At 47.2% G+C, this 15,270-nt stretch overlaps 1 protein-coding gene across 1 annotated transcript; it reads left to right on the top strand.

Moving 5' to 3' along the window:
- Positions 1–1,447: 1,447 nt before the first annotated feature.
- Positions 1,448–12,222, top strand: LOC122544327 (AP-1 complex subunit sigma-1A). Its single transcript, XM_043683501.1, has 4 exons — positions 1,448–1,658; positions 7,186–7,294; positions 10,697–10,834; positions 12,175–12,222. The coding sequence occupies exons 1-4, from the start codon at positions 1,480–1,482 to the stop codon at positions 12,220–12,222; spliced, it is 474 nt and encodes a 157-aa protein (XP_043539436.1). The 5' UTR covers positions 1,448–1,479.
- The last annotated feature ends 3,048 nt before the right edge of the window (positions 12,223–15,270 follow it).

Raw genomic sequence — 15,270 nt, 5'->3', positions numbered from 1 at the left:
GAAGCACTTCAACTATCTGAATGTGTTAGCGAGCTTTTCAGTGAGTCTCCTACATTCAGTAATTTTGCTGAATTTGTTGTTTATCGAAGTTAGTGACATTTACTCCGGGTTTTCCTCTGCAAACACTCCCAGAACAGAGACAGCGCGGAGATCAATATGGAGTAAAGCTCACTCTACACTGTCTCCCATCAAACATTCGCAGGATGGGGACAGCACAGGGTTAGATACAGAATAGCTGAAAATAAAAATCCCTCTACTCATTTAAACTGAGCAAAAAAAGCTCTCTTTACTCTTAAACTGAAATAAGACAACTTTTTTACTGTTCCCCATCAAACACTCCCACGATCGGGAGAACACAAGGTTAGATAAAGAGAAAAGCTCAACCCTTTTAAGTGGAAAAGAAGGTCCCTCTATTTTTTTTTACAAACTGCAAGTAAAGCTCCTTCTACACTGCCCTCACCAAACATTCCCAGGGCAGGTGCAGAACCTGTTCAATTTGAAAGATTAAAAAAAACCATGGCTCAGTGGTTAGCACTGCTGCCTCAGCGCCAGTGACCCAAGTTTGATTCCAGCCTCGGATGACTGTCATGTCTGCGTGAGCCTCTTCTGGATGCTCCGGTTTCCTTTCACAGTCCAAAGGTGTGCAGGTTAGGGTGGATTGGCTGTGCTAAATTGTCCCATAGTGCCCAGGGATGTGCAGGTTAGGGTGGATTGGCCGTGCTAAATTGTCCCGTAGTTTCCAGGGATGTGCAGGTTAAGTGGGCTAGCCATTTGAAATTCATGGTTACAAGGATACGGTGGGGGTGGGTCTAGGTGAGCTGCTGTTTGGAGGGGCAGCGTGGACTTGATAGGCTGAACAGCCTGTAACCACACTCTAGCATTTCTGTGATAACCGTTACAGATATGAAAGGGGATAAGCTGTTGCTGCCGTGATTCAGTTGTGCATATGAATCTGTTTGCTGTTCACACAGGTGAAAGTTAGCAGGCTGCCTGTGGGGGTCGCATGTGTGCCGAAATCAACATTATCACTGAGATGGTGAAGCCACATTTGCCAATTTTGATTTGGTTTTTATGTTGTTTGTCAACTGGATTCTCCAAATTCTGCGGTTTCATGACTTTGCTCTGGATGTGTTTAACAAGTAGAGAGAAAAGATTGGATTTACAAAGTGCCCATTACATCCTTTGGGACATCTCAAAGTGTTGTAAGACCACTGACAAGGTTTTCTGAGTGGTACATTGTTGGAAGCTCCACAGCAAATTGGTACACAGCAAGCCCTCTCTCACCAATGTGATAAATGACCAGTTTTGTTTTTAAGCTTTGGAAAAGTTGATGAGGTGTACGTTTTAGCCCCAGCTGGAGGCTGTGGGGCTGGTTTGGATGGGGTGTGATTCTGGGGTGTCAGAGACACCACTCCCAGGCGGTAGCATTGTAAAGTCAGCCGCCTCCCCAGCTCACCCTGCTCTGCTCTGGGTTCACAGATGCGCTTCATGTTGCTGTTCAGTCGCCAAGGCAAGCTGCGATTGCAGAAATGGTACACCGCCGTCTCTGAGAAGGAGAAGAAGAAACTGGGCCGGGAGCTGATGCAGATCGTACTGGGGCGCAAGCCCAAGATGTGCAGCTTCCTGGAGTGGAAGGACCTGAAAATCGTCTACAAGAGGTGGGTCACTTTCTGTTGCAGGACACTTCAAAGCACAGACTCTGGGCTGTTCAGGTTTCTGCTCCACCTGTGTCCTATCAGTGGTCCTATCAGCATATCCTTCTATTCTTATTCCTGGGGTGGCTCAGTGGTTAGCACTGCTGCCTCACAGTGCCAGAGACCCAGGGTTCGATTCAAACCTCAGCTGACCATCTATGTGCAGGTTGCACGTTTTCCCCTGTGTCTGCGTGGGTTTCCTCCCCTAGATGTGCAGGTTAGGTGAATTGGCAGTGCTAAATTGCCCATTGTGTCCAGGGATGTCCAAATGGCCTGTTTACATACTGTATGGATTCTATGATTCTGTTGCTTTGCCATCATTCAGGGAATGTGAGCGTCACTATCTGGTCTATATTGTAAGAGAGGCAACTGCTAATTGGTTGACTTTTGATTAGAGGTGTTGCCACAGAGAATGTACAAGTTAATAATGTCTGTTAGTTAACTGCCAGGAATTGTAAACTGAGCAGTTTGACTCTCTCAGTGGTATTTATTGCCCGTCTATAATTGTTCCTTGTGAAGATGGTTGTGTACCGCTGCACTCCATGCAGTGTAAGGCCATCGAGGGTGCTCCTGGTGGGAAGGATATTTCAGGATTAGGACCAAGTGATGGTGCAGAAATGGGGATGTACTTGCGAATGAGTGTATTTAGAGGCAGGTGATGCCCTAATGGTATTATCACTAGCCTCTTAATCCAGAAACTCAGCTGATGTTCTGGGGATCTGGGTTTGAATCCCGACACGGCAAACAATGGAATTTCAAATCAATTTTAAAAAAAAAACACAAATCTGGGATTAAGAACCTACTGATGACCATGAAACCATTGCTGATTGTCAGACAATCCCATCTGGCTCATGGATGTTCTTCAGGGAAGGAAATCTGCTATCCTTACCTGGTTTGGCTTACATGTGACTCTGGAGCCACAGCACCAGGGTTGATTCTCAATTGCTCTCTGAAATGGCCATGCAAGTCAAGGGTAGCTAGGGATGGGCAATAAATGCTGGCCAGCCAGCAACACCCATAAATGAAAACAATCACAGGATCTAGCCGATCTGTTGAAGGCATGCAGCAAGTGGTATTGCTACTGAGAAGGATCTTGCTCTGCTAAAGATAAAGTACGAATGCAGTCTTGTTCTGGAAACCGACCAGGAAGCCAGTTTTCAATAAGAAGGGTCCATAAGTGGTTTTACTGGCTGTGCAACAATTAGGAAACTCTTACCACATCTTTCCAACGATTGACTTTCAGATTGCAATCTGTCTCTCTCCGTACGGCACTTCAAATCCCAGCTGGGGATTTGAAGAGGACTGGAATTATTTAGCAGAGCTGAGAAGAGTCTCTTAATTGTTCCATGATCATCGATCCGTGACTGATTTGGTTTGCTGTTTTGTTTTCAGTTGTGATAGCGCTGTGTTTGCTCAGCTAGTCGAGAACAATTCGGCATGAGCCACAAATATGTTCTAGCCACCTCCCCCGCACCATTCCAACAAAGTCACCTCTCCCTGTAGGGTTTTCCTCCTCCTTCTCCTCCAGACTTCAATGTCACTGGTTCAGGTCCTGCTCCAGACACCCAGAGTGCCATAATCCAGGCCACCACTCCCCGTGTGAAACCCAGGGAGTGCTGCAGCATCGGAGCTGTTGTCTTATTCGGGCAAGATGTTACACAAGAGTGTCTGTCTCTGTTTTTTTTCTCCCTCGTGCCCCTCTTGTCCCTGCCCGATCTTTCCCTTCTGGTTCTCTCCCAGATTGCAAACTATCCTCTTTCTCCCCGCCAGACCCCCCTCCCCACCTCTCCAAAAATCTGCAAAAGGCACACATTAACGTAATGTGCAAGCAAGCGCAGCCAAATACATTGCATTACAACATTTTCATGAAGCTCTTCATCTTGCAGTCAACAGGGCAATGTGCAAAAGGTTTCACACTATAGTCGCCGTTATCCCTTTGCTATAAGAGAGGCAAGTGCTGATAGGTTGGCAAGTGGACTTCTGATTGGAGGTGTTGCCATGGTGAAGACCCCAGTTGATGATGTCTGGCAGTTAACTGCCAGGATTGAAATCAAATTATAAACCAGGTAGTTTGACTCTGGTAATGGCACTGCCTAAGAAATAAAGCTGAGAATGATGATCATCCATTTTGTTGAGTTGCAACAGGGCACAGTGTAATCATAGAAGTTCTACAGTGTGGACACAGGCCATTTGACCCAACAACTCCACACTGACCCTCCGAAGATTATCCCATCCAGATCCATTCCTCTACCCTATTACTCTACATTTCTCCTAACTAATGCATCTAATGTAAACATCCTGAACACTGGGCAATTTAGCATGGCCAATCCATCTTTGGCCTGTGGGAGGAAAATTGCGAGTATGGGGCTGGAAAAGCACAGTAGGTCAGGCAGCATCTGAGGAACTCAAGAATCAATGTTTCGAACGTAAGCCCTTCATTCCCGATGAAGGGCTTATGCCCGAAACGTCGATTCTTCTGCTGCTTGTCAGACGCTGCCTGACCTGCTGTGCTTTTCCAGCACCATACTCTCTACTCTGATCTCCAGCATCTGCAGTCCTCACTTTCTCCAGTATGGAAGAACCTGAAGTACCCAGAGGAAACCGGCGTTGACAGGGGGAGAATGTGCACATTGCACACAGACAGTTGCACAAGGCTGGAATCGAACCCGGGTCCCTCGCACTGTGAGGCAACAGTGCTAACCATTGAGAGACTGAACCGTAATGTTATGGACCAGACCAGACTCCCTTAAAGTATTTTAAGAAGGTAGCCTAGATCCTAACTTTTTTTTATTTTTGAAGGCAAATGTAAAGAGCCTGTGTTTCTGATGCAGTTCAAACGACTTGTTGTTAAGCAAAGCATGATGTATTTAAACGCTACAGTTAAAATGCAACAAAAGAAAGAAGAACTTGGAATAACTTAACTCTGTTGGGAAACTTTACAGAATAATAGGTACAATAACGTTACTATTTAACTGTTCAAATATACTAACAGTCCATAAACGCACTCCTTTGTAAAAAGGCCAGTTAAGTAATCACTTTTCTCACACGCAACCCAGCAGCAGAGAGAGAGAGAGAAAATATCAAGCAAAAATTCAGTAGCAGCCCAGAGACATTAACTGCAGCTTCCAACTCTGTTGAAACTCCAACAGCAACTGCTGAAAGCTATCTTAAAAAGAAATCATTAATCTATGGGAACCTAACCCCACCCATTCAGGCTGCTTTTATTGTTCCAACTTTGTAAAAGTAAAACCCAGCCCTCCCAAGCTGTTTACTTTATTGGCCTTCACTAGGTAGCTCTCTACTTCTGTCTTAAACCTCTCCAGCAAAAAAGGACAAAATACAGATGTTGCAGCCACGACATTGTCACAGTAATCTACATGCTTTGCTTTAGCTGCAAAGAACAGAACTCGATTATCTATGTGGCTTCCAGTACTCACAACACAGTGAGCCTGACCATTGTAAATTTGGAGTCAGTGCAATTCTTTGTGCATTCAGATTATTTCACAATTGTCGTCCAGTCAGGGAATTGCAACTCATGTTGGACAGTTAATTTTGCAAACTGGTTGGGAAAGGCCATTACCTTGCTTATTGAGAATAACTGTTGATGCATGTTGTTTGAAATAATCCCATTGCCAGATCTTGGAATATGGGACTCACGTACCTGGCACTGAAACTCATATCTCAAAGGTTGGAGCAAAATGTGACACTAGTGGTGTTTGCCATTGACAGATTGCTGCCATCATGTCATTGAGTCATACAACACGGAAACAGACCTTTTGGTCCAAACAGTCCCTGCCAAACATAATTCCAAGCAACTAGTCCCACCAGCCTACTCCTGGCCCATATCCCTCCAAATCTTTCCTATTCATGTACTTATCCAAATGTCTTTTAAACATTGTAACTGTACCCACATTCACTGCATCCTCAGGAAGTTCATTCTAATTCAAGCCACCCTCTGTGTAAAATCTGACTCTCTAAAATAGGTGATAGCCATTCCCCAGTTTATTTCTTAGGGCAATACCTTGTGCATTCAGTGTCCACTTGCTTGGTTCAAATTTTAAACAATAATTGGCAGTTAACTATCAGTTGTCATTAACTGAGGCATTCTCCATTAGTGCAGCTCTACCAATCAGAGACCATTAGCCAAACTATCCATTTACTCTCCTACATCAACACTAAAAATAAATACATTGATACTTCTGGTATTTATGCGAATTGTCCTGAGGAGCACTTCAAAGCAAAACTTCAACAAATATGTCTTTTCTTCAGCAATATTAAAGTCTGTCTACATCCGTCTCTGTGTATGCCACCATCGTATGTGAAATAACTCCACAGAGCCCAGAAGCCCATTGCCATGTCAACTTTTATTTACGCATACATAGTAATTGAAGCTGGTCTGGCTCCCTCTGAGACTCCTGTGTTTTTTCTTTCTTTGATCCAGGCAGTTCAGAGGTCAGTCCCCTCTCAAACACAAAATGGAGAATCCTGCCCCACTGATCCAGCTCTCAGAATGAAGAGAACATATGTGTTTTTTTGTAACACAACCCCTGACACTCCTGTTTATTTTATTCTTCTTTCCCCTCCTCCCACACCACCGCCTCACAGCGGTAGTACTTACTTTTCCCCAGCACCCATGTGTGTGTTCAGGTGTAGGACATAGTGAAGAACAACAAGTGCAGAAATCTATTCATTTTCCACCACCAGGAACAAAGGAAACACCCGAGTGGCCAGTGACAAGCAAGTGCCCTTCTCAACAAAGAGAAGACTCCTGTTTCTATCTGTCAGCCAGCGGTTCCTTGATTAGACCAGGTTAACAACCCCAATCGGAGAACTCTCAATCTATGAGGTCAAACCGGCTGACTTCGCTGCAATCATTAGACTGAGAGCTGGAAACCGAACCATCTCCTAGCCCAATTGGATGCTGACTGTCAGACAACCAGCTTTTCTTCCCGCCCATCTTCCTTCTCCCCTCCCCCCACATTCCCCCCCCACTCTGTCCCTCTATAACGAGAGCGCAGCCCTGAGATTCTCTGGGACTGTACTTTGTAGCTATTGGTGAAAGGGGAAAAAAGCAGATCCGTTTGCCTCCTCTTGGGAGGAACATCTGCCATCCTTACCTGGTCTGGCCGACATGACTCCAGACCCACAGCGACGCTGTTGACTCTTAACTGCCCTTTGAGCGTGCCCCTCAGTTCAAGGAGCAATGAAGGGCAATCAATAGATGCTGGCCCTTTCTGACAACACCCACATTCCACAATATGATAGGAACAGATGGGAATGGAGATGGTCTGACCACAATGTTGTGAACATCCGGTGTGCATTGTATTTGGCAATGCGTTATGTTCGCCCAGAGTTGGGCGGAAGTGAGTTCCACGCACTGAGTGTGTGGAAACCTGAATGTTGTAAGGACCTGCCTGCGCAAGAAGCAATTGTTATACAGTTGCCGTAAGTGTTGGAAGTGAAATGGTGCCTCTTTGTCTCTCCTTCACAGGTATGCCAGCCTTTACTTCTGCTGTGCCATTGAGGACCAAGACAATGAACTGCTGACACTAGAGCTCATCCACCGTTACGTTGAGTTATTGGACAAATACTTTGGAAGCGTAAGTGACCCTGCCCCTCCGTACAGAGTCATGTGGAGTGTCGCGGTGGAGATCACAGAGAATAAATTAGAGGGATTAAAACTGTACTCGTTGGAAGCATTCAGACAATGTGTGTGTGTGTGAAGAGAACAGGCTTGACGTTCCAAGTCATTGACCTTTTACCAGAGCCCTTAGTTCCAGTCTCTTGCTGATCGAGAGTGACCCTGAGATTCATACAAATATTCCAACTTTAATTATCTTAATATAATATGGTACTTTTCCCCACCAAAAATAATTCTCCAGATGGTGGGGTGTATATTACATGTGGTATGTGACTACGGTCCTGGTTTATTGGATAGCAGAGCGCCCTGGCTTCCTTTTAACTTGTTATTTAAATATTCGGCTACAAGAGCAGGTCAGAGGTTAGGAATCCTGCAGTGACTAATTCATCTCCTGACTCAGCAAGGGGAATATTGCATATAGTTCTGGACACCACACTACCAGAAGGATATGGATGCTTTGGAGAGGGTACAGAAGAAGTTTAACCAGGCTGTTGCCCGGTATGGGGGATGTTAGCTACAAAGAAAGGTTGGATAGACTGGGTTTGTTTTCACTGGAATGCTGGAGGTTGAGGGACGATTTGATAGACGTTTGTAAGATTGTGAATGGTGTGGATAGAGTGGAAAGTATGAGGGTGGAGGGGTCAGTTATTCAGAGATACGAGTTCAAGGTGCAGAGGGAGGATGCGTAAAAGATATGTGCAAGCCACATTTTTCAGAGTGATGAGTGTCTGAAGCACGTTGTCAGAGGAATTAGTGGAAACAGAGACAACAACAGCATTCAAGAAGCACCTGGACGAATACACGAATCGGAAGGGAAAAGAGGGATACAGATTCTGTAAGTGAAGACAGTTTTAGCATGGAAGGGCAAAACATGATGGCGCAGGCTTAGAGTGCTGAAGGGCCTGTATCTGTGCTGTATTGTTCTTCTTTTGACTCCACCATCGACAAGGCACAAGTCAGAAGTGTGAGTCAGTACTCCCCACTTGCCCTGGATGGGGGCAGCTCCAATAGCACAAAAAGCTTGACACCATCCAGGGACAAAGCAGCTCCCTGCTTGACTGGCACCACATCCACAAACTTCCATTCCCTCCACCACCGACGCTCAGTAGCAGCAGTGTGTACCATCTACAAGCTGCTGAGACGGCATCTTCCAAATCCACAAACACTTCCATCTAGAAGGTCATGGCAGTAGGTACAAGGGAGCAATACCACAGGCAAGGTTTCCTTCAAGTGGCTTGCCATCCAGACTTGGAAATATATTGGCCGTTCCTTCAGTGTCGCTGGGTCAAAATTCTGGCATTCCCTCTCTAAGGGCATTATGGGTCAATCCACAGCGGTCCAAGAAGGCAGATCACCACCACCTTCTCAATGGGCAATTAGTGACCAGCAATAAATTAATTTTTAAAGAACAGTTTGGGAGAGGATGGTGTTGTTGGACCACCTTTTCTGTTCCTCGATTCAGAGGATGTTGTAATGCTGGAAGTGAAGAGGTGTTTCTCCCCTACAATGTAGAAGTGGGCCATGTGGACTATCAAGTCCACACCAACCCCGCAGCAGAATGTCCAACCCAGTCCCACCCCATCCCTGTAACTCTGTATTGGTGGTGGCGAATCCACCTAACCTACGCATCCCTGGGCACTAAGGGGCTGCGGGAGGAAACTGGTGCACCTGACGGCAACCCATACAGACACAGGGAGAATGGATATACTCGACGTAGGTAGCCCAAGACTGGAATTGAACCTGCGTCTCTGGCGTGGTGAGGCAGCAGTGCTAACCTCTGAGCCACTGAACTGCCCTGTACTTGTCCCAGAGACCAATGGCTCATTGAACAGTTTTCTGGCAGGAGCGGGAATACTATGAGCATTTTGAGCCCCGTATCTAAGGAAGGGTGTATGGGTCTTGGGAGGGGGGTCCAGACAGGGTTTACAAGAATGATTCTGGGGATAAAGGGCATGTCATATGGGGAGCGGTTGAGGACTCTGGGTCTGTGCTCGATGGAGTTTAGAAGGATGGGGTAGGGGGCATCTGATTGAAACTTATAGGATACGGAGAGGCCTGGATAGAGTGGATGTGGCAAAGATGCTTCAACTAGTAGGTGAGACTTGGAGCCAAGGGCACAGCCTCAGGGTGAAGGGATGGACTGAGATGAGGAGGATTTTCTTCAGCCAGAGGGTGGTGACTCTGTGGAACTCATTACCGCAAAGGGCTGTGGAGGACAAGTCATTGAGTGGTGTTTAAGACAGAGAGAGAGAGAGAGGTTCCTGATTAGTGAGGGGGATCAAGGGTTACAGCGAGAAGGCAGGAGAATGGGGTTGAGAAACATATCAACCACGATCGAATGGCAGAGTCAACCCAATGGGCCGAATGGTCTAATTCGATATCTAAGGTTTTGACAAGTCAGCAGATGCTTCCAGAAGGGTGTTTCCACTTGGCGGGGAGACTTAAACTAGGAGGCTAGGTTAAGGATGGGTTGTCTTTTGTTTTTGAAAGGAGCAAGGGGAATTGTTTTCTCTGAGGACTTGCAAGTGTGAAATTGTCTTCCCCCAGATGATAATGGAGACTAGGTCTATGAATTTATTCCAGGCTGGCTCCGATAGACAGGGCTGTTGGGGGTGGTGGTGTCGACAGCAAAGTGGTACACAGAACGTAATCACTTCAGTCACAATTTTATTGAATGGTGTTGCAGGTTTGAAGAGCCAAATCATCTGCTCCCACTCCTAAGTTCCATTGTAAATTGCACCCTAACTTCAATTAATTTCCAGGGGAATAAAATGAATATTACATTCAGTAAATTACACTAATGGAGGCCAAGGTTTCAGTCCCTGTACAGATCTTGGGATGAGCATGGCTCTCTATCACACAACCATGCCTTGAAGCACTTAGTCAATAGGGGAAGCTGGGGAACCAGCTTGTGATTATTGAGGGAGTACAGGAGCAGCAAGGTGGCACAATGGTTAGCACTGCTGCCTCTCAGTGCCAGGGACCTAGGTTCAATATCACACTCTGGCAACTGTCTGTGTGGAGTTTGTACATTGTCTCTGTCTCTGTGTCTGCGTGGGTTTCCTGCGGGTGCTCCGATTTCCTCCCGCAGTCCAAAGATGTGCAGGTTAGGATGGATTGGCCATGCTAAATTGCCCCACAGTGCCCAGGGCTGTGCAGGCTAGGTGGGTTAGCCATGGGAGAGGGGCTGGGATACGGGGATGGGTCTGGGTGGGATTCTGTTCGGAGGGTTGGTGCAGACTCAATGGGCCGAATGGCCTGCTTCCACACTTAGTGATTCTAAGGGAGGAACCTTGCAGGGGAAATGGGGAGGTGGGGAAGGGCGAACATCGTGGTGCTGCTAATTCCTGTCTGCTTGAAGGTCTGTGAACTGGATATCATCTTCAACTTCGAGAAGGCCTATTTCATCCTGGACGAGTTTCTGATGGGAGGTGAGATCCAGGACACATCGAAGAAAAACGTGCTGAAGGCCATCGAGCAGGCGGACCTCATGCAGGAGGTAGGTGGGCAATTGGACCTCTTGTGGTGCTGCACTGTGGGTACCTGGCCGCTGTGCAGGGGAGTTCAGTCTCCCTATGTAACCCTCAGAGTGTCGTTCAGCAGCTGGTCCATATGTGTAGCACACAGAACTGACAGGAAAACTAATCCCTCGCCCCACACAGCTGTGATGCCTTACTCATCGAAAATATTTACTTACACGCCCCCGTAATAATCTGCTATTCTGGGAGAGGCATGATTGAAAGCAGACTCGAAAGCTCAAACCGTGGCTGTAGTTACAGGAGAAGTGGTCATAACCACTGGTTACAGAGATGGAGGCCTTTCAGCCTACCATGCCTGTGCTAGCTCTTTGGCAGAAGCAATATCCCGGGTGGGATTTAGGGGTGGCACAGTGGCTCAGTGGTAAGCATTGCTACCTCACGGCGCCGTGACACTGGCTCGATTCCAGCCTCGGGTGACTGTGCAGCCTTTGCATGTTCTCCTCATGTCTGCGTGGATTTCCTCTGTGTGCTCCAGTTTCCTCCCACAGTCACAAAGATGTGTGGGTTAGGGTGGGTTGGCCGTGGGAAATCTGGAGTTCCCGAGATAGGATAGGGGGTTGCTCTTTAGAGAGTCAGTGCAGATTCAATTGGCTGAATGACCTTTATTGCACTCTAGAGATTCTATGATCCCACATCCCTCTGTCATTTAATCCATTACCCCACCATTTCCCAATCTCTGATAGGTGCACTATTCCACATCCTGGAGGGCAGGGTGAGAATTTTCAGAGAGGGAATCTTGTGAAATTTATTTCCAATGCTGTCAACTTTCTGGAGGTGACAGAACCTGAACCAGGCCAGTCACATAGAAGCACAAGTGCTGTGGCTACAGGAGCAGGTCAGAAGCTGGAGTAAGTAACTCACCTCCTGACTCCATCTGCCAGACCTTGGCCCACTGACCCAGTTGATCAAGATCTCACTGTATTCCCAGATAACCACCTTCACTGCACCACCAATCATGGTGTCATCCACAAGTATACCTCCTAAACTCTCCTCCAAATTATTTACTTCAATTGCACATCGCTGGTCATGAGTCTGCAGTTTGAACAATGATCCTATACCACCATTCTCTGTCTTTACCTTCAAGCCAAATTTCAGTTTATTAATTGAATTTAAGCTGCATTGACTTCTGTGATGGATTCAAACCTGTCTAACGGCCATTAGCTTGGGCCTCTGAATTAATAATCCAGAGGCAATGCCCCCGGCTGTAGATGAGTGAAGACCTTAAACCCTTTATTTGTGCAATTCTGTTAGCTTCACTGCAATATTGACATTGACACAAGATTTTGTTGCCCCTTTACAGGACGATGAGTCTCCACGCAGCGTCCTTGAAGAAATGGGCCTGGCATAGCCGTGGTGGGGTGGGAAAGGGGGTGGTGATCAGGACCAAAATTTTCAACAACAAATTTGCTGTGTTGATTCTGTCGAGTCCCTGTCTGAAGATAAGAATCGACTTTCCTCATGTCCAACCCGCGGGCTTTGAGGAGTGGAGCAGCACGCATTTTGACTCTCGAGCAATGCTGAGTGCTGAACTGGGCCGGATGGAAGGAAAGAGCTGGCAATAATGGGGACGAGGGTAGAGAATCTTGACTGGGGCCTTCGCTGGGAGGTGGACTGGCGTCAACTTGGGGCTACAGTCTTCATTTCTCGATAAGTAGGCAAGACTTTCTCCTCCTTGCCCAGTGGTCTTACCAATGTGAATGGAAGGACTTTGAGCAGGAGATGCCTCTCCTCCTGTTCCCTTGTGCATTGTTGTTGGGGTCAGAGGGGACACTGAGGGTCTGGCCGTGGCAGCGATGAGTTTTGTGCCTGCCGTCTTGGCCAAGTCTGCTCCCCTGGTTGGATGTTTCCAACCCTTCGTGATGATCGAGATCTGTCCCCCCCCTCTATCTAAGAAGGTCACCCATGGGCCCACCTTCACCAGGCAAGTGGACACCTTCTGCAGTTAGTGCCACCTGCTGAGGGGAGTCTGCAACTGCATTGATGTCCAAGAAAGCGGAAGTTGGCAAAACATGCAACCCCATTGATAATAGATGGGAGATCTTTTGGTTGGATGTTTTGCGCCTTGACATGGGTATTGGAAGGAAGCTATAATGCAATGATCAAGAGTTGTGAATGGGCAGCGAGGCTGGCATCTAATTGGTCTTCCCCATGGAGCTATCACGCCAACCCCCTGCCCGTCCTCCAATCCTCGCCTCACTGACTGCTGAGATACTGGCAATCCTGATTGTACTCTTGTACTCTCTAAAAGGGTTTGGTCTTGCTGCCTTGAAAGGATGAGGGTGAACCGTCTCTGCGTTCTGACTGAGTTTACCGTCATTGAGCATTTCAACAGAGCTGGGGGCTTTCATGTTGCTTTACACCTAGTCACTAGGGGGCAAGGGATTTGGATGAATCAGTGGTGTTTTGTTTTTGCCATGTAATGTTATTTCCCATGGCGACGTGGGCTGGCAGCTGTTTATGCGTGCAACTGTTTGGGGGAGGGGTGTCGCCATAGCGGAGTGGTGGGGGATGTGTGCAGATATCAGGCTGAGGGAGGGATAGGATAGCCTAGTTGGTCCCCTTTTGCATCATTCCAACCTTGTAGTCCTGGAGCTGAGCGAAGGTGCCTACCTGTCCGTTGCCCTATGCGCCTCCTCGCTCTGCGTGACTGGTTTCTACCTTGCCTGTCCCCTGGGGCACGTCTTCCCCTGGCTGTGGCAACTATATCACCGGACCCCCTGCCCCTGCACCCACGACCCTGAATTTTTGCATAAGAAATATATTCATTCTTAGGCTGAGAATGCCCATCCCTAATTGCACCAGAGGGCAATTCAGAGTCACTGCCATTGTTTTGTGTCTGGAGGGCAGGCCAGGTAAGGACAGCAGATTTCCCACCCTGAAGGACATTAGTGAACAGGATGGACTTTTCTGGTAGCGGTCATCTTAACACCAGGCTTTAGGGCGGTGCGGTAGCTCAGTGGTTAGCACTGCTGCCTCACAGCACCAGGGTCCTAGGTTCCATTCTAGCCTCAGGCGACTATCTGTGTGGAGTTTGCACATTCTCCCTGAGTCTGCGTGGGTTTCCTCCCACAGTCCAAAGATGTGCAGGTTAGGTGAATTGGCTGTGCTAAATTGCCCATAGTGTTAGGTGCATTAGTCAGAGGGAAATGGGACTGGGTGGATTACTCTTCAGAGGGTCGGCGTGGACTTGTTGGGCTGAAAGGCCTGTTTCCACACGGTAGGGAATCTAATCTAATCTAATCTAATCTAATCGGATTGAAATTCCACCATCTGCCTTTTGACCATAATGTGGGATTCTGGTTTACTGGTTCCAGTGATTTAAACACCACTCAGTATTGCCTCCTTGTGGTGATACCGTAACCAGCGCTCTTGGGACTCAAGCTAAGGTGAAACTGACCACAGGGGTAGGGACACAGCTCCAATTCCAACTGGGGAAATGTTACTCAAAGCCAAAGCCAGGCTGAATGATCTCCTTCAAGGCTTAGTGAGAGTGATCACTCAGCATGCATGCAACTAGAGCCTATTTGTTTGTTTCTCTTTTAAAAGTTGGTCATTTCTCCTGTTTCTGATGCGCCGATATTGTTCAATCGTATCTATTTTGGAAGGGAGGGGCATTTAATAAAATCAGAAATGCCACTTTGCGCCAAATTTTGGGGAAGAATGGAACTCTTATGACGAGATTTCCCAAAGAATTTTCCAACTTTGTTTGATTTTTTTTGCTGGAAACTTTAACGTGATTTCAAGACTTTGGTGGGGGGGCACGGTGGCTCAGTGGTTAGCACTGCTTCTTCTCAATGCCAGGGAGCCGGGTTTGATTCCACCCTCGGGCAACTGTCTGCGTGGAGTTCGCACATTCTCCCATTGTCTGTGTGGGTTTCCTCCTCTCGTCCAAAGATGTGCAAATTAGGTGGATTGGCTTTGCTAAATTGTCCCGTAGTGTCCAGGGATTTGCAGGCTAGATGGGTTAGCTGAGGGAAATGCAGGAATTCAGTAGGGGGTGGGTCTGGGTGGGATATTTTTCAGAAGATCGGTCTGGACTCAATGGGTTGTGAATGGCCTGCTTCCACGCTGTAGGGGATTCTATGATTCGGGTGAAAACAGACCAGCAGCATTCAGCATAAAATTATGAAAGTTTGCCTGCAAAAGACCCTCATTTAATACAATGAATAAGATTGGAAGCCCTGGTCTACTTTCTTCGAGCAAACACCAGGGAACATTCCCAGGCACATTATTAACTCAGCGCGTGTGCTCACAGTGACCCATCTACATGCTCATCTTCTGATGGGATTCCAATACAAGGGAGATTAGTGCAATTTTTTTTCAATACCCACCCCCCACCCCCATTTTGGGGACCTACAGTTCTAAATCTTTAGTGTCCATCCCTAATTGTCCCTTG

This window comes from Chiloscyllium plagiosum, chromosome 48 (assembly GCF_004010195.1).
Source record: "Chiloscyllium plagiosum isolate BGI_BamShark_2017 chromosome 48, ASM401019v2, whole genome shotgun sequence".
Lineage (NCBI taxonomy): Eukaryota > Metazoa > Chordata > Chondrichthyes > Orectolobiformes > Hemiscylliidae > Chiloscyllium > Chiloscyllium plagiosum.
The sequence above is the reverse complement of the archived record's forward strand: the minus strand, read 5'-3'. Positions and strand labels throughout refer to the sequence as shown.